Below are 19,971 nucleotides of genomic sequence, written 5' to 3' on the forward strand. Positions count from 1 at the left end.
CTCGTGATCTCAAAAATGCAGAATTATCCTTTCACAATTTGCTGTTTCTGTGCTGAATTTAACAAGGCATAAAGCAGAAGAAAACAGCATTGCTTCACTTCTCTCACTGGGACTTGTCCTGGAGCTGGAACCCAAGGGCTGGAGGGCTTCAGGGTGGCTCAGCACCATTTCATACCTCTGTCCTCACACACTACAAGGGCCAAGTCTTACACATCTACCCCACTGCTGCCACTTCAGCAACCAGATCATGCAATCTTGTTTGGAAATTTCTCTCTGACAAAATGATAACTTTTCCACTCCATTGATTTCATGCTGGAAAGCAGTAACAGGAAATCATTCATTTAGCTCATGATTTTACATCAAGGGCAAGTGGCAACATGCAGCTTTAGAGAAGGTGAAGTGTCATGCTAACATTTTATATTCTAATATTAATAATTTGATTTAATATTTAATATCACTTTTTGGTGTTTAGATAAGAATTCAGCAGGCTTTCTCAGCCATCTCCCACTCCAGTTTCTGGAATATTGTGTGCCCTGTCCCTCACAGCACTTATTCACACATTAGGAAAATATTGACATGGTGTTGTTATCCTATTTGTGCAAAGGTCTCATCTGCTGCCAGTACGTCGTTCCTTCAATCAGCCGTAAGAGCGCCCATGTGTCACACAACCAGTGTCAGACACTCACAGCCTCGACCCAGTAGCTCTTCAGCATGCACAGATCCCATTGACTGAAGTGGGAGTTTTATATGTTTAAGGGCAGCAGGATTGGAGCACTTTCAGCAAATGATCCCTGCCTGCATTCAGGAGGAGAAAGTGAAAATCCTCGACTTTCTAACAGCATCATTGGGACTCCCTACACCACATTTTTCATCCCTTTTTGGTTTTACATAGCCAATTATTATCCTCATCAAGCAAGGGCTCAACTTTTTTTCACTTGGGGTGTCACAAAACCAATTTTTTTTCCTTCAGCCTGCTACACAGTGGTTCCTGGGAATTCAGCCACCTCAAGGTTTTCAGGATCAGGCCCCAATTGATATAATTTCAGGAACTCTCAAGACAAGAAAAACTATCTTTCTGCCAGAAAAATGATACTCATAGATTTTCTCCTTAGACTAAAAAGATTAGGCCTACTGTCCAGAGCTTCCTGATTAGTTAAAGATGTGCCTCTTCAAAGTAGCCTCTTCTAATATTTCCCCCTGTTTTTACTGCTCTGTTTTTGTCATTAAAAAACCTGGCACACATATTTGCTTTCTCTTTCTGAAAGAGCTTTTTCCTTATTTAAAAAACTTTAAAAGTCTGCCCATCGTCCCTCACTCACACAGAGCTGCAGCCCAGGCAGCCAAGCAGTTGTAATGCAGCCAGTAACTCCCTGAGCTCCTCAGTGGACAGGATGGACAAAGCTCTCCCTGTGAGCTGCACTGGTGATGGTTCCTGAAGCAAAGTTTGTGGGAGAAAGCCACAAAACCAGGAGTATTGAGCCTTTAAACATCTCAGCTGCTTCCTCTGCTCTTGCAAAAGAGATTGTTGTTATACTGGACACTGCAGAGGACCATAGTGGTAGTTTGCTGGGCTCACTGTTTTTTATAGCTATTGAGAGTTTTTGGAAATTTGTATGAAAATGAACTCTCACCAATTTATTACTATTCTGGTTTTGCTGCCTCATGATAAATTCATGAGCCATACCAGAAGACAGACATATCACATGTTATGTTAAAATGGCAGGGCTATTCCTCCCACCTTAGGCAGCAAACTGAGGTGCTGAAGTTAAAAGCCTCGTTTTACACTTCTAACCTGAGTAATGGATTCAGGTAGATGTCTTTGGGGCACTCCTTGGATTTTTGGATGGACTGAATCAGCTAATAGAAAAGCCTCTTTTCCCTAACAAAGATATTATCACCTCCTGACTTATTTTTGATGAGAGACTGAATACTTAAAGCTCTTCCCTCATATCCAGACTGAGTTTAGAAGTGAAAGACTTTTGAAAGACTGAAGAAAACTAAGAGTAAAAACAGGGCAGATAATAATGAAGAAGGGGCAAATAACAGGCTTGCATATACCGTTCCAAACAAGGATTTTCTGGAGGCTGTATTTTGTTTTTATGGGGGGTATGGGTGTCTAATTTAGACTTTGTTTAGCTTTTAAACTGCCAGTGAAAGAACAAAACAGGGAGCAACATAAAATACGCATTAACTGGGGCTCATCTTACCTTCAGCACTCTTTTGGTGCTGTGTTGCTACATATTAAGGAGAAAAACTACCATAAGGGCATAAAGCTTTGATTTGGAATTGAAACTACTCCAAGCTTCAGAGTATGTAAGGTGAAAAATGTTCTGAGCAGGTCAAATGTAGACCTCAGTTCTCTTCCCATCCTGGCATAGTCAGGGATCTGGGTTTTCATTTAAGCCCATACACATCTCTTCAGATTCTCTCTTCTCTCCTGGGGATGCAAGGAATGGAAGGGTGGAGGGGGAGAGGAACTTATTTCATTAAAAACCAGGGAGATTTTATTATGTCTTTCTGAAGTGTCACAAAATTAGAAAATGCAGGGAAGAAACAGTGGTTATGGCATCTTGTCATTCCAACTCTGCCTTTTGTCCAGCTGCCATAGGCTGCACTGAAGGTGCTGCTATCTGCAGATCTATAAGGTATGAATCATCTCACACATTGCCGAGGTGAAACCTGGCAACTGTTTAACAGCACCACTGCAACACTATGGAACATTTTAAGACAGGAAATTAAGAATACCTGAGCCAACTAAAACCACAGGGGGAAGTTTAGATGGACAGAATTTAATTACCCATTTTGGAGTTTGGCCAGGACACCAAAACTTACACCCCAACCCTCCTGTAAAGTGCCATCAGATCTTTAATACTAACAACTGTTCAAAACATCAGCTTTAGATCAGCTCCAAATGAGAACAGCACTAGAAGTCATCCAAGACCTGTTAAAGTATTCATTTACTACTGACTGACAGGAAGGCTACAACATACTGATTCACAGAAACACGTAAAGCACAGCAAGCAAAACATCTCTTCTATCAGCACTAGAGGCTTAATGTTTTTAGGAGAATTCAGTGTATTTTCAGAAATGCATCAAATTAAAAACCTCGCATATTTTATTATCTCAGCAGTCAAAACATCCTTGTGCCCCCTTGCAGAAGGTCCAAATATACGTCAGCACTCAGCCTCTTGTTTGTTGCCATTTGTAGCATGGAAAAGGGATGCACTATAGTGAATAACAGTGTGTTGACTTTAAAGGGAAGATTAAAACCTGAAAGTCTATACATTTTCACTTCTCACGTTATTTTTCTAAAGCAAGCTGTATACTATTTAATGTTTATTTTTGGTGAAGATGAAAAACTCTTTCTGTGGGTTATCTTTTCAAGAAGAGTAGGATTTCTACAAATCGTGCTTCTTGAAATTCCTTAGGCTGAGGAATTATGTCAGCCCTGAAAAGCATGGGTTCATTATTCACATCGTGTTACTCTGCTGACATAATTCCCTAACAGACTGGGACATGAGGTGTCCCATTTTGATACTTCAACCTACAGCCACCGCTTTTGCCTCCTCCAAATAGTAAACATTTCTGTCTCTGAGTTCCTGTTTTAAAAAATTCTTTGAGCAGTATATCTGTCTAAAAAAGAAAATCTGGGTTAGCTGTGGTCCACCAGCAATTTATCAAGCAGTATTAGTTATGTCTGTGGGATATTTTTCATTATCTGAGGATTAATAATAGAGACATTGTATACATAGTGATTATTCCTTGACTAATAATTGAGATAATATCAATATGAAGCCTAGTTTCATTAGCACCTTAGTAAAGCGACTGTGATGTGAGTTTTTTTGGGTTTTTTTGTATTCTCTCCAATTTGTAATCAAAAGTTATTTAACAGTAGAATCAGTCTTTACTTATAACTGAGGTTGCGGACTTTGGGAGTTGGCAGAGCCAGCTGCTGGGCTTCTGGGAGCCAGACTCCTTTTGATCTTCAAATTGAATGGTTTCCTTTGATCACCTAGACAATAGATCATAAAAGAACAGAGCTTTTACCCATATCTCCCTAAATTTGCAGGTAAATAATGAGATGGTCTGAACTCAGGCTGGAGTGTAAGATTTTTAACAAACAATTCTCCCCTTTGAAGTAGACTTAGCAAAATTAGCATATAAATGAGCACTGCTGCTACATAAGGACATGTGGCTGGAGAAGAGGGATAATTGGGCTGAGGGGGCTGGTTTCTAAATGAGGTCGTTTGCTGAATGACCGGCAGTTAGAGTACAGGTGTGTTCCTTCTGTGAGTCCAGGACCAGAACTGAATGTGGGGTTTGCTCAAGTGGGGACCGTGGCCGGTGTGGGAGAGGACTGGAGCTTTGTAACTGGGCTGGAAAGAGCAAAATTAGGTGGGAGGCAGGGCAGAGATAGGCCCTGCCTCTGCAGGAAGAAGTGTTCTAATCGGTGCTGTGGAGTCAGGCTGTTGTCCATCACACCGACATTCGCCTCTGTCCTCCTCAGTTGTGCAGTGCTCTGTGATATGATCCTCCATAAATCTCCTCAGAGCTCCCTTTGCTGTGCCTATGAAGAAGGACCATTATGCTGAAATAGCTGCACCAGTGGTTGCTGACAAGAGCTGCATGAGCTGAATTCACCGACCTCCAAAAGCCAGAACAAGGATTTAGTGTGGTGGTAGCAGGTTAACATTATGATTTTGAGCTTCAGGGCTTTTTATTTCAGTGGAATTGCCTGCCCTAGTGGGAATCTGCCACCTTGTTACATGGTACCTTGGACTCCCTCCTCTCTGTATGATCAAGGCAGCTCCCCTGGCACCAAAACACCCTTATCCTGCCATGCCAGGGACTCTTGGCTGGAGATTTCTCAGTAGCAGTGCTTTCTAATGTATTAAATGAAGAAGAAGTTAAATTAAGTATGGATATTTTGAGTCAACTTTCAACAAAAAATTCTCAGTGTGCTTGAAAGAATGATGGTCAGTTTACTTGCTCTGTTATGCAATTTAATAAAAATTAAACTCGAGGTTTACAGTCCTCTACAGTCCTCTACAGAGGACAGTAGACCCTGTGGCACCTGAACAGCAAACAGGATTGTGTGGGGTACAAAAACCAAGCTCAAATTCCCTGTGATTTGCTTGGAGGATAGATATAGATCTATAGATCACTAAGTTCCTGCAGAAAGCATCAGCACATTCTGGAGGCACTCACTATCCTTTGGCCCAGATACTACTAAGATCACCTTTACACTTCCACAGGAAATGAGATCGGCCCCTCTTCAGTGTAACCCTCGTGTAGCATGGGAGGCTGGAGGCTGAATCCAGCTCTTCTGCATCTTAAGTGAGTGTTAAGGGCAATATTTTTTAAAGATATAAATGACATTTCAGTCTCTTGTGAATGTATCCTGGAAAAAGAGTTTCTGTACGTCAGATATTCCCTCATCACAATACTCCTTTCCTTCCCCTGGAGACCTGTTAGGACAGGACTTTGTGCTGCTACTGAGCACAGCAACCCTCTGGGGCCTTTGGCTTGCTGCTGGAGCACTGCCTGAGGCTTTTTCAGGAGGTAAGATGGGCACAGTGGGCTGCAGCACACAATGGTGCTGGGAAGAGCCAAGTACCTGCTCTGACACAGATGAGTGAACCAAGAAGGGGCTTTGGGGTGGATTTTGGGGGGTTCTTGAATATGGAGAGCTCTTAGTGGGTTTGGAAAAGGTGAATTTAGTGCAGAGCTTTGGAAAGATATGGGGATGGAAGAGGCTGAGGGCTCTCCAGCTGGCACCTTGGCATGTTCATGAAAAGCACCAAGGGATGGGGAAGGTTGAAATGGATAGGTTCAGAAATAGGAATTTTGTCACAGGAGAGGGGAAGAGCTGGGGCAAGGGCTGGAGTGGGAGGGTGATGGGCACCAAAGGAAATGGATTTGTTAAACACCTCTGACTTAGATGTTGTATTTGGGGCAATCTCCTGTCCTGTTTTCCTTCCCCTCCTCCCCTGGGTTGTTTTTTTTTTTTTTTTTTTGTTTTTTTTTTTTTTCCTGCTGGCAACAGGAGTAGCCTAGCCCAACTAACCAGAGCTGATTGGTTCCTGAAAAATTGATACGAGATTTTCCTGCACTTCTGAAATCTTTCTGTCCTCACCTCTTATATTTATTAGTTCAAAGTTATTCACCAAAATTTGACCTGAATTCTCAAACTAGTTTTCTTCTGGCAAATAAACTCTTCACTAAAAACATATGTGCCCGTCACTACACTAAATGCAAGCAGTCTATTTACTTGCTGTTTGGCTGATAGCTGGCCCCTTCCCAGCAGCACAGAGGAGATGGAAGGCATTAAGAAAAGCTCTGAATATTGCTGGCTGAATAGTCTGCACAAAAAGGATAAGGATGACAGGAATGAAATCCTAGCACTGTTAAGAGGCACTTGGAAGGTTTTGGTACAGTTTCTATTAAAAAAAAAAATTAAAATTTCAATGGAAATTCCACAAATAAAAACCATGCACAGCACTTTGACACCACACCAATGTGACACCATAAATACATGGAAATTAAACAAAAATAATAAAAAAGGGCCTTAGTTGTAGGTAATGCACTTTAATGGCTCAGCTCAGTATGGAATAACCTCAAAAATGTATTCCGGGACTGGTTTCTCCATCACATGGAAGAAAGGGGCAAACAGAACTGCAAATACAGAGGCACAGCATCTGCTAAGACTTCACTGCCTGGCCACTGCCCTAGCACACCTGCCATCCCTGCTGAGCACGTTTCATGGTGGGGCAGAATCTGGCCTTGGGCTGATGGGTTGATCTGGAAGCTGCAGGTAGAAAGGCTGGGCAATTTGATCACCTTTGTGGAAGCAGAGGGGGATAGAGAAGCTGAATGTAGAGCTGGTGTTCAGCAACTCTGTTGGTACAAGATGTAGGGATCCTCAATGATGTTACTGTGTCAGCCAAAATATTTTCAATAGTAAACAAGGGGTGAAGAGACAGAGAGAAACAACAGCCTCCAAAAGGAACTGAACCATTGTTATGGTTTTGTCTGGGACAGAATTAATTTCTTTCATATGGTGCAGTGCTGTGGTTTGGATTCAGTATGAGAATCATGTTGATAACACACTGATGTTCTGGCTTTTGCTCACTGGTGCTTACTCTAAATCAATAACTTTTCAGTGTCCTGTACTCTTCCAGTCAGCAGGTGCACAAGAAGCCAGGAAGGAGCATGACCAAGGGAGCTGACCCAAACTGACCAAAGGGCTGTTCCATGTTGATTATTTAAACTGGGGGGGGAAGCTGGCACCAATTGCTGCCCAGGGATGGACAGGGTCAGTGAGTGGTGAGCAATTGTAGTGTACATCACTGGTTTCTCTTGGATTTTATTCCTCTCCCTCTCTCATTTTCATTACAATTGTTATTATTGCCGTTATTATCATTAGAATTATTATATTTTACTTTTAATTAATAATCTATTCTTATCTCAGTCCAGGAGTTTTATATTTCTTCTCCTTGATTCCCCTCCCCATCTCACCAGAGAGGAAGTGTGTGGAAGGATGGGTGGAGTGTGAGCCAGGAAACTTGTGGTACTCAGTTTCCAGCTGGGGTTAAACCACAACTATGCTGTGCCAATAGCTTGATTTGGAGACACCAGCAAGAATTATGTAAAGGTCTCCTTGTTTTTAGGGTAATAGAGTAGCATTTTAAAAAGGTGTATATGCTCTAAACTCATTTCCCAGGAGAGAGACCACACTGTTGGCTCAGGCAGGTGACACAGAGGGGGGAGTTTCCATTCAAGCAGGTGACACCTGCTCTTGGGGTCGCCACAGAACTGAAAAAACATCTTGAGTGTTGATGTAGCATGATACAGCAAAAAGAGCTTTTTCTTCCACACAGAGGGATCCATTTGGTGGCATTGGGAGGGAAATATTTCACTAGGAAATAGGAATAGTCATCAAGGAAAGATACAGGAAACAGAAAAATCACAGGATGAAGTAGGCTTAGTAGCAAAACAACTGGGGGCTTGACAAATTACCAGAAAAGGGATATTCTCAAAAGTACAAGCAATATCACAGGCTCCACTGAAAATGAGGTTGGTTTTGGAAATTAACATCACATCTGTCTAGTTCAGATATTCCTTGTCCATTTTAAAATGGAGCTCATGACATAAGATATCTGCTATAAATAATCAAATACATTATAACCTGGACATATCCACTACATCAAATAATCCTGCTATAAAAACTGAGAATAAAGGAATTTGCTGGATGACTAGCACTCAAGAAATTGTTCCCTGGTGGGTTATTTGCAGCCTATTCTCTACTTCGGTAGTTTATGTTGAATAACTCACAGCTGTGGAAATACCTTCACAATGGAATTTAATACTGCTAATAAAGGGATCCAAATTGGCCCAGCTCCACTCAAGACTCACAAATGTTGAGACATACAAATATCTTGGGCCTCAGTGCAGGACTGTGGATGCTCAGGCAGAGGGTGAGTGGGGCTGTGAGTGAGCCAGGCAGAGGAGTGCACTGTGCTCCTCATCAGGGCACTGCTGGCCTCCCATCAGCAACCAAGGATGTGCCACCAGGACAGATAAGCTCTGAAGCTGTTTGGTTTTGTACAGAAAGTGACGTCCTCAATGCAGTCCTTTTGTGGGAATTATAGGAAACTGAGCTTTTTAGGAACTGCTTCTGTGCTGGAGGCACAGAAAATGCCATGAAGCCACACGTGTACACAGTGGCCACAGGCCAGTCAGGGTTATCCAGTTCTGGTCACATATAAACCACCAGCTGACATAACAGCATCCTGAGATGAGCCCTTGTAACTGGAAAGCCAGTGCTAACAAGGCTTTACCACCTTTTTTTATTTTTTAATTTTTTTTTTTTAATTGCAAGTTTCCTGGATTAGTCTATTTTCAAATATTGAAGGGGTTTGGGGAAGGAAGGAGTGGAGAAAGATGAAATAAGTGATGCTTTGGGTGATCTATATCATTCTATATCACTCATATGTCCTTCAAACTATCTCTCTGCAACGTTTACAAGCATATTTGTGTAGACAGCTGGACAGGACACAATCTGTGTAATTCATTCTTAAGTGTTTTCGCTTAGTCAGGAGCCTTGAGAAGGGAACCTCATCAGCCCACCCCTGGCTAGTTCAGAGGTGCTTGTATTGGATATTTTACTTACCAGCTCCAGAAAATTTTAACTGTTTGTTTTAAACTGAAAACAAATTTGTGGTGCTTGTAGTTTCATGACAATCACATCTGGAAAGAAACTTATCAAAGTACAACTTAAAATTTCAATACCCAGAAGGAACCAAAAGGAAAAATGCATTCCAAACAAATGTAAAGGTTTTCATTGAACAAAAAACCAACCAACCAACCAACCAACCAACCAACCAACCAAAACATTAAAGAATCATGATTTTGAGAAATTATTATTTCTGTACAGCTACTCTGAATATTTCACAACAGCCTGCAGTCATATAGGCAGACATTTTGAATTGATAATCAAATCACCACAAACCTTCTCCTAAGGAAGGTGCTGTTCTGGAGGAGATTGTAGGCTACTCAGATGGAGGGTGAGGTGTGGGTATAACAGTCCCAGAAAAGCTCTGACTGCAGCCAGGGTTTTAGTGTGACAAAATGACTCTACTGGTTTTAAGGCAGGGCTTAAAAGCCTGTGCTTTCTTTCTTCTACCTCAAAGGATATTTCAAATTAATCCACCTGTTAATCAGCTAAAGGAGGTTGTTGCAGTTAAGAAATCAGAAGTTCTTGGCATTGAACGGCATGGTCACAGATGGTTAAAAAATAAAACAGATTAATGAAATTAAAAACATATTAAATAAGATAAATTTTCCATTTTCCCCTTTGAGTCTTGACCTTGCAGCTATGTGCCTGTCCTGGTACCTGGAAGTGCCTGCATGAGGCCCATCGCTAGAAGGTTTCCTTCATTACTGATTGCAGTTTTCTTCTCCTGTATATGGCCGTTTCCTGGAAACTGCTGTCTTGTAGATTGCCACTTTCAGAAGCCTCAGATTGTTTGAAGGCAATTATTATACAGACCACTCCTTCCTTCCCCAGCAGTTCCCCTCCCTACTTGAGAAATGGCCATGCTGTGGGTCTCACAGAAAAAATCATAGGACTCGACAACTCCCTTTCCATTTTAAAAGCCCATATCCTACTATTACATAGTCTTGAGCTCAAAAATGTTGCCTCCCTGTGGAGTGCCACTGTTCAGACCCTCATTATAACCTGGCCATTAGTATTTTTTCCTCCCTCTCAGGAATGCAACTGGCATCTACAGTGAAGCCAAATCCTGCTGCGTGACATTTGAGTTAGGCCCTTCACAAGGAAGTCCTGACTTCTTTGAAAAAGGGGTTATATTTAAAAATAATACATTTTCTGGAAGAAAGAAGGCTGATATGGGTTATATATATATTACTTTTTAGCTTGTAGGCTGAAATACCAGCAAAACAAACAAAACCAACTTGAAGCTCCCCATCCCTGTTGACACAAAGACAAGCAGAGGAGATGGCTGCGATATGCAGAAATGAAATTGCATTACTGCTGCAGAGCTCAGGAACCACAATAAAAGCTTGTGATTGCTGCCCAGGGACACCTTAGCAATAAGCCCAGCTCCTGCAGCACTTCCTGCCTGATTCACATTGGAGGAGCTGGTGGTCTATGCACAGACATAGAGACAGAGCTGCTGACAAACTCCAATGAAAAGATAGCTGTCTCAGAAGTTCACCCTTTGTTATCACCCTTCGGAACATGAGTTTAACCTGGAGGGGAGATTTCAAAGAAAACAGCCAAAAATTCCCTTTCAGAATGGAGTTTGCAGTCAAAGACAGACACAAGCCCCAGTATTGATCACAGTTCCTAAATTTCACACCTTCTGTCTGCTGAATTTGATCTCTCTTGGCGAGCTGGGAGCAACCCACCTTGGTTTTGATGGGTTTGTCTGTGTGGAGCACTTGCAAGTCCTGTGTTCTGTTTTGCACATGGCCAGAAGAAGATGGAAAGTTAAAAACTTTGTGCAAAATGACAAACAAATTTTCATAAGCTATCAAAAGTGATGGAAAAAAATAGAATGGAAAAAAACCACCTAGCATCTGAAAGCACCAAACACCAGCTCTTAAAAGCTTTTTCAGTACTCAGACCCCCCAGGAGATTACTCAGGGAGGATAAAACTTCATGTGATGAAATGAGAGTTGCAGTTGAATGAGATAAGGAGTGTTAAATGCCTGCTTTATATCAAGCATTTGCTAAAATGTCTCCTAATGCATTACAAAGGAGATGCTAACCTTATACATTACAGCTGTTCAATACAAAATTATACAAAGCAACTTAGATGAATTCAGAGTTGTTGAGACAGAGCTATTAATTAAGCTGGGATGATACACAACTTGAGGGTCTCTAGAGATCATGCAGTTTCTTTTAAATAATATAAAATACTGCCACACACACACACTCTAAGACGTGCTCTGCATGTCACCTTCCAACTGATATAGTCTTGGACATCTGAGAAGTACTTATAGGGCACTGTGCAGATTGAAGAAGAAAAAATAAAGAAAAATGAAGACCCCAAATATTCCCAAATTAAAAATCTCCCACCCTCATAAAATTCCCACCACCACACAGAGAAAAAAAAAAAGAAAATGAGCCTGAAGAAATTCAGACTCTAGCCACAAGCACTGACCTAAAGGATCCTGAATTTCGCTGTCCAACAGGCGTGGAGGAACACCGAGTGGGCATTTATCTGGTGAAGCACATTCCCTTGCTAATGTGCAGTAACCTGCAACCTGAATTAGCAGGGGTGGATTCAGTATCTTATTTAAACGAAGGCTGATCCCATCTCATCTCGATCCCTGTAAAATTGATGGAAACAGAATTGGGAATTGCTTGGGCAGCTGGAGTGTTTGTGCTCTGTTGTAGATGGATGCTTTTTATAAAGTTTTTGATTCTGTATGCATAAGTGAATTATTTCCTGATGTCATCTTTAGTGCATAATGGTGTTTTAAAAATGTGCTTATGAATTAAGACTGCCCATAGACACATTAAAAATTATTTCTTGATATGAGGGATAAAGTTCTTTTATTTCAGGAGTGATTCACAAGGTCATGGAAGAAATGCTTTTACAGTTAGATTGCTCTATCACTGTTCCTAATAAAACCTCTCCCCTTTAAAGAATTGATACTACTTGCTAGTCAAAATAACATGGTAAATTAGAACAGATTTTAATACAGTGAGCATTCAGTGGAAATTCATTTTCTCAAGAAATGTATGAGTATAGTCCATAAATTTAGAGACTTCCATAACTGACTCTATCTAAAGGTACCATCTGCCATTCTGCAATGCTGGGGTACCACCAGGCTTCCTAATAGAGCATAATGACATGCTGGAGTAACATCAGTTCTATGGGATGAAATATTCAGCAGCTCCTCTTACATAGTAGAAGATTCAGGCCTTACCCTTGTATAAAAATATGCTGTCAAAAAGCTAGAAAAAACATACAAATCATCCAGTTCTGCTCAGTAAAACCAGCTGCTGGGGCTTCGTGTGCCCCAGGGCAGCTTTAATTTGGACATGCAATATATCACCATAGGACTACTTGATCAGAGTTGCAGTCTCAGGAAATATTTTCAGGACTATTCAATTTCCATTAGCAGTTTCTCCAGGATATATTAGACACAAACTGGGTTTCCTTCAATATCAATCATTCATGTTTTCTCTTTCATCCTGTCTTTGCTAAAATGGGATTTTCATGGAGGCTGTGAAATTGCAAAATTTAGTCTGTTCTATCATTTAGACTCCTTTAATGGTGTTTTGCAGCCATAGCTGGGTAGGGAGTCTCTCTCCTCCCTGGTGTTAGAGAACACCCAGTGGTGTTCAGTATTTTGCCTTTCCCATTGGAAGTTTCATCCCCCCTTTAACCCCTATGTCTTCCTGCACAAATTGACTGATCATCCTTGGCATCCTGGGCTCTCTGGTTCTGCTCTGCTCCCCAAGGACACAAGTTGAGTACTTCTCAAATGTTTGAGAGCAGTAACTTCTCCAGGACCAAGGCTAAAAATTAGTCATGACTTTCACAGAGGTCTGTGATGCCAAAAGAATGCAAACACTAGTTATACTTTCCAAGGTCCCCTCCAAACTGAATTCTCCTACCACATTATTAGACCCATACACATCAATGCAAAGATGACGAAAGCTGAGAAAACCTGCTTTCTGAAGAGATTACAAATTTTTAAATACTGCTTATTTTTGCTTGTTGTGGAGAGAGAGAAAGAAGGAGCTTTAGGAACTGCAATCTTCTCACAAGGGGCAGCTGGTAAGACTAGCTGGTGATTCATGAGAAACCATTTCTCTAAGAAATGCATTTTGCTGAACAAAGACGATGCTCCCCCCCCCCCCCCCCCCCAAAAAAAAAAAAAAAAAAAAAATCCCCAAACAAAGCAATTCAAAGAACAATCAAAACCCACCAGTGCTTATGACTCTTGCATGGTTTAAGTTCTTTGCAACAGCAACCAGCTTGGTTGTCAGTGTTTGTATTTGGTCACTTTAGTAATTTTGTGATTCAGCTTTTCCAAGTAAACTCCTGGAATTTCCTCCCTCTGATTTGCACAGGCACTTCTCAGGGCCAGTATTTCCCTCCATTTAGCTAAAACAAACAAGAGCTTTCTTTTTGAAAATATTTCAACATCATGAGATAAGTTTCCTTCCTCCTTTTAATAGCTTCAGTGCTCCCCAGGGGGAAGTGCCAAAAACATTATTTCCTTCCAAATTCTGTGAGATACAATGTTCTGGTAGGTGGTGAGATTTGATTACAGTAAAATTAACTATTGGTTTCCAGCTTTCATTCTTCAGTCTTACAAACTTGTTGCTTCAACTCACCTGTGGTGTTTACTCACCTTTCCCACTGCTCTGTGCCAGGCGGTCACAGAGGACATTGGAAGCTGCATTGTAATTTAATGACAACCTCTAACCGAAAGCCGTAAAATCCATCAGTTCACGTGATCACTGTTATTTAATCCTCAGCCTATGGGGGGTGTTCATGAGGACAAGGCATGAGCTCTTAGCATCAGAAATGGGATCACGGGCTTTATCTTGAGTCTACCATGTCATTTCAAACATGAAATGAAAAGCCCACGCAGCAGCCAGGGCTCGGGAGTGAAGGATGCAGCAGTGAGGAGACTGCGTGTCCAGCTGCTGTCCATCTCAACCACTTCCTCGAGCTGGCCCATTCTGGACATTTCTTTTATGAATAAGTAAGTGAATAAATAAAATCAGCTAGCTGTGTCTGTTGTTCACCCTAACCACAATAGGGTGGATTGATAGCTTGTAGACAAGGGTTTTGAGGAGATATGGAGAAAGTGTCCTTGGAGATTAATTCAAGGACAGCTCTCTAAGGAGTCTGTTGCCCATTTTTCAAGTGTTCCTGTGTTTATTTACTGAAACAACAGGAGTAATGTGACATCATAAATCTTTTAAAAATTGAAATAGTAGTGCCAGTCTTGAAAGATTAATAATAAGGAATGCCTTTTAGAGTGTTCTCATGGAGATGTAATATGAATGATTAGTGCTCTTGAACATTAGAATTACAGTGTATAATTGTAATGTTATAGCAGTTATATAGAAGCCAGAGATCCCTTAACAGAATACATTGTGAATTTAATTATTTACATGGAGTAATCAGGGCTGATGTAGTCACTGAATGATAAAACTAGAGTTTCCTACATTCTGAAAGTGTTACAAAGGAGCAGCATGGCTATTTGCATTTGTTATTTGGCTAGTTTTAAATTCTATAGTTGATAACTTTTGTGCTCTAGAGCATGGAGTGTCTTTTAGGCTGTCTTCCTGCAAGGAGCACCATAGGTGCCAAAATCCATTGAACAAGGATTTTGCTTGCAAGAGCATGGGCCCAGGCTGGTTCCTGGGGCAGGGAGGGAGCTGTCCTTCACCAAGATCCAAGTGACAACACAAGGTGCTTTGCTTTGTATTCCTTCTGCAGTGGTGGTTTCAAACCTGTTTGACAGAATCACATCCAGCAAAAGCTTGATTTAAAAAATATGTATATATGCTAAGGAGACACATTTCCCTAGGCTGGCTTCTGGGTATATGTACAGCCACTCAGGAAAAAACCTAGAATTTCTTCAGCTGCTTTACAATGTCAGCAATATTGAAAGTAGAGTTTCAGGGAAGAACAAAACACCACTCCCCTGCACAAAAGGCAGGATTGTGTAGATTCAGCATCTCTCTGCTGACAGTTCTTCCTGTGTTTGCCACTCTCAGGGTGCTCCTTGCAGGGCCTCCCAGGTTCCTGGGAATGTAGGCTTGTGCCTCAGTCCTCCAGCTCAGCCCAGGGGCTTTGCAGGCTGGGCTGTGCTCAGAGCAGCTGCGCCACTCCACGGGTTTCACTGGCACTCGTGAACAATTGACATGATAGCAAAGCAAAGAAAGGAGGATTTTTAAAATCCTCCCATAAACCAGTTGAGGGACTCATCATAAAACTATCAGACAGAATTCAGCAGAGTGGAAATCCTCGCTCCAATAAGCCCTGCCCCTGGAAGGCAAGGGATGCAAAGTTCAGGATGGAGCTTCTCTGGCTGGATGCCCTGCCCTCCTCACACCTGGCTCTCAGTGCTGTAACTCACTTGTGGTGCTGCACATTGTTATTGTTAGAAAAAGAGTATAAAACCAAATTGAGCTGCAAGCGATCTACACCTAACCATAGCCTTTCCCTTTAGCTGGAAAGAGACTGCAATTCAGAGAAACACTAATTCCAGAAATCCCTGGAGCATGATCCTGAACACGGGTGTGTGTGTTGTGTATACAAGGAACTTTAAATGCACTGTGTAAGAGCACATTTGTTAACACAGTTTATTGGCACACTTATTGGCAAAGCATACATAAAATACAGTTGTATCATATAACACACTGACTCACTGTGTCTTTACATGATGAGTTGAACATATTAATATGTAAATGAAAAAAATTAGTTTCTTTTATAAAGTTTCACATAAATACACCGGAATAAAAAACAAAACAAAACAAGAAAGTAAAACAAAATATGAGGGCTTTACAAAAATATTATACAAGAAATATACTATGAAAAGAAATAACAACAAAGCCAACTCAGATACAATAATAAAAACACAAAAGTTTTAGATTTATTAAGCTGCCCACAAAGTTAATGGATTACATGGCTTTAAAATATCTGGATCGACAGCAATTTTACAAAGCATAAACTCTCATAGGACTGGGTGTCTTTTTCCACATAAAAATATTTCTCATGTCTTTGATGAAAAAAAGACATTTCTTGTTTCAGTATTTTTATTAAATGATGGATAGAGTATCTACTGGCATCAGCTAAATGTAAATTAAAAATGCTGGATCCTTTAAATGATTAACTGATGAAAGAAAAGTTAAAGAATGAACAAAAGTTACTTTAAATTACTTTTCCTTAAAAGCTGATCTTTTTCTGAAACAAGAAATTTCAGGTGCAAGTTGAAAAGCAGAAAATATATTACAATTGTAAAAAGTTTTACATAGTTTTGTTAATGAGATCCTGAGCACTGATGACTTGTTAAAATATGGCCATTGTTTGATGAGGAAAAAAACAATCCCTTCCAATAAAATGCACTGTCAGAAATTTGCCATGAGATGCTGTTTAATTTTCAATTATTTTAATTGAGGTCAGTGCCAGTATCTAGTTGTATGACAATACTTCCAAGGAATGTATATGGAAGCTTATACAAGAGTTTTCCCTAACAAAAAAAGTTGGATAGCTTTAGTTTAGAAATAGATACTGTATTTTTTGAAAGGTGTTTATTTTAAATTTTATTTTGAAGAATACTGTGAAACAGTAATTAATAACCCACTGAGGTACATTGCAGTGGGCACTGCGGCAGAATAACCTATTGGGAAGCTTGTGGTGTGGGGTTTTCAGATTTAGTCTCCTGGTTAGCAGGAGGTTTGCTGTTCCATGGGCTGTTATTTCCCAGTGCAGGTGAATTGTTGAAATCTTCTTCATCATCCATGCCATTTGCTGCATCATACTGTGTATTCTCTAATCTAGTGATAAGCCTTTCGTCTTCATCCCCAAATTCGCCTCCCATCAGAGTTGGTTCTCCTACCACCATCACATCCTGTGAACAGCACCCAATATTTGTTATATGGAAACCTTGAGAGAGAAAAAATCAACTTAAAAAAATTATGTTAGAGAATTTGCATCTCTTTAACTTTGTGACATTTGAAAAACAGAGTTAAAAGTTCCCACATAGCAGGAACAAGAAGAGAGGCTTACACTTTATTTCTAATTTAATTAAAAACTATAACACATCTCTATAGCCCCATGCTCATGGCTCTGGATCTCAGAAACCCCAGAACTGAAAAGCAGGTAGGCTGAAAAATATGCCTGATTTTAAGCAAATAAACAGGCTATGGAACTGCCTCTAAACTTCTCCTTGAAATATTTATCATTTATTCAGTAAATCCTTCCTGAACCGTTTTCTTTGGAAAGGCACCAGGGTGTATCTCAGTTGGAACTTGGTGATATGCGTATTTTAAAAGTAGTTTAAAAGAAACCACATTTCTTATCCTCAGACTTCCCAAACATGGAGCACAGCACTCTAATAAAGATGGTAACTCTCTTATCCATAGCCAGCCAAGCCCTTTTACGCATCCAATATACTTGACATTCTGCTACTTAATTATGGTAATTAATTTAGGTAAAGTTTTCGATAAAAACAATGTTCACACTGATTTGACAATTTGCATAGCTAATTAAGTCATTAGCAAAAACCTGCTGATTGCCAACAAGCCCTGAATTTACCATCTGTTATTTCATGGTGCCTGTCACCTAACTCCATGTAGGCAACCCTGCCGCCAATCTGTGCAGTAAGAGGACCAATCTGTCCAGCTGGTACCGTAAAAGCAAGATGAAGAGTGCTAATTATAATTACACTGATGAAGCTAGTACTCATCAGAAACTAAAGCATGCAAGAAAGAAAGAATTCATCTAATCACTGCTTTAAGTACAAATTGTCCTTCCATGAAAACAAGTAAACCGCCTACTGTACTCCAGTGCATCACAGATTTGCTGCAAAAACCCTAAGCCGCATGGGATAGAAAGGTGCAAACTTGAGATTGGAAAGCAAAGGTGCAAAGCCAGAGAGCTCTCTTGTTCTCTCTGTTCAAGGGAGAGAATCAGGCTGCTGTGCTAACAGCTAAAGAAATATGTGGGATGCATCTTTTCATGCAGCTCAGGTGTCAGGGCATCAGGTAGTGCTTGGTAGAAGTGCAGTAATTGCAGATGTGTAGCTTTGTTCCTGCTGATTTGACAAGCCCTTCCAAGAATCCTGGTGAACAATGGATTCATTTTTTAAAGGATCTGTTCCTTCTTAGGAATGTTAAAAGCAAACAAAAGACAAATGTTTGCATTTAATAAGGTTTCTTTTTAATCAGATATCTAGTTCCATCACCACAAAACAATACAAATTATTGCCTGCAAGTGTTTATATTATTTCTTGATATCCCTCAGCAAAGGCTGGCATGTTACATAAGAATGTTTGTGTCATATTTTCAGCCTGTGCTATATAAAAAAATTTGTGAGTATAAAAAAATTGTTACATTATTTCTACTTCAGTCTGTCTGTTTTGTTACTCCATATAGCCATAAAATATTTGGTTAAAAAAACTCACACACAGTTTTGTGACATAGAGATTTAAAAGAGAAAGGTGTTCATAAGCAAAAGTTTATTCTAATTTATCCCATCCCTCTAAACAACAGGCAATATATAGTGTGCACTGCTGAACCAGACCTGATCCCACTGTACCGCGAGAGCATTAATGACAAAAGAGACCTGGCAGAGGACAGTGAGTTGGGTGTGAGTGTGCAGTGTTATATGGCAGGCAAAAAGGACCACAGTGGCTGAAACACAATCATAGACCGAGGTGGCAACAAGTAAAAGTTCCTTTTACTTTGACGTTCTCAAGGACAGGCCTCAAGTTCTCTCTGTTGCCACACCAGCAAGAGGTCAGTGACTTAGATGAGACTTGGACAAGTGCATCAAAAATCACTATGGGGCTACAACAGCTTGCTGGGGAGGCCACATGAAAGAATTAAATGTGTATTACATCCACCTAATGATTGGGAGGGGAAATATGCTGAACAGCTGCAAGTGCTGAAAGGAAGACAATCACTTTAGGCCAATCTGAGGAGATGTAGACTAGGGTACTAAGATGGCATTAAGTAAACAAAAATGTAATCCCCACTGTTAAGACAATATTCCTGTTCCTGATAACGGCAGGCTGAAGATTAACGATCCCACTGGAACAGTGCTACTTTCACTGCTCAGGTCACCTAACACTAGGCCAGGAAAAAATCTCAATCTGTGGCAGGAAACATTCATGCATTAGTGGGGAGATGTTCAATGACCTTGTAAGTGTTTCCAGCTCTAATTTCTCAGGTTCATTGCAAATATTATTCCTTTCATATAATGACTCCCACTGAGAGAACAGTTTGCACTTGTATTTCCCTCTCTGCTATTGAGTCTCTCTCTCCCCCTCTGGGAATTGAGCTACAATTATATTGAGGTTAGTGGAGTTTTCCCTCATTCTATTTAAAAGATAGATATTACAGCATTTGTTATAGGACATCTGAAAAAAATTCTTGACAATCTTGCCACTTATAGCTAAATCAGGCAAAAATAGTGTCTCAGGAAGCGCACATGCTGTTTCCTCCCCAGAGGATTCTGCTCCTCAGACTGAAAGCTGAAGACCCCACCAAGTGCACCCCATTGAACCTCCACTCACTAGATCCCGTGCAATGACCACCAACCTCTGAGGAGGACTGGAAGTGACTCCTTTTAGAGCCCCTCAATGCTTCTCCTTAAATTGGCCAGTGGGGGTCACTGCTGTTGAATGACACAAGGCTCCATCCCTCCCAGGGTTGAGGCTGCAGCTCTGGAGTGCTCCTAGCTC

General features: G+C 40.7%; 1 protein-coding gene across 8 annotated transcripts in view; it reads right to left on the bottom strand.

The window, feature by feature from the left end:
* Positions 1-15,844: 15,844 nt before the first annotated feature.
* LDB2 (LIM domain binding 2) overlaps positions 15,845-19,971 on the bottom strand; it is a 213,653-nt gene continuing 209,526 nt past the window's right edge. For 4 of the 8 annotated variants that reach the window (XM_083861903.1, XM_083861902.1, XM_083861900.1 and 1 more), the window contains one exon: positions 15,845-17,136. In XM_083861903.1, the coding sequence (XP_083718029.1) occupies positions 16,906-17,136 (231 nt within the window). In that variant the 3' untranslated portion in view covers positions 15,845-16,905. Of the gene's footprint in view, positions 17,172-19,828 lie in introns of all 8 variants that reach the window. The other 4 variants (XM_083861905.1, XM_083861904.1, XM_083861908.1 and 1 more) reach the window with 3 other exon arrangements.

This window comes from Zosterops lateralis (assembly GCF_965231275.1).
Source record: "Zosterops lateralis genome assembly, chromosome: 5".
NCBI lineage: Eukaryota > Metazoa > Chordata > Aves > Passeriformes > Zosteropidae > Zosterops > Zosterops lateralis.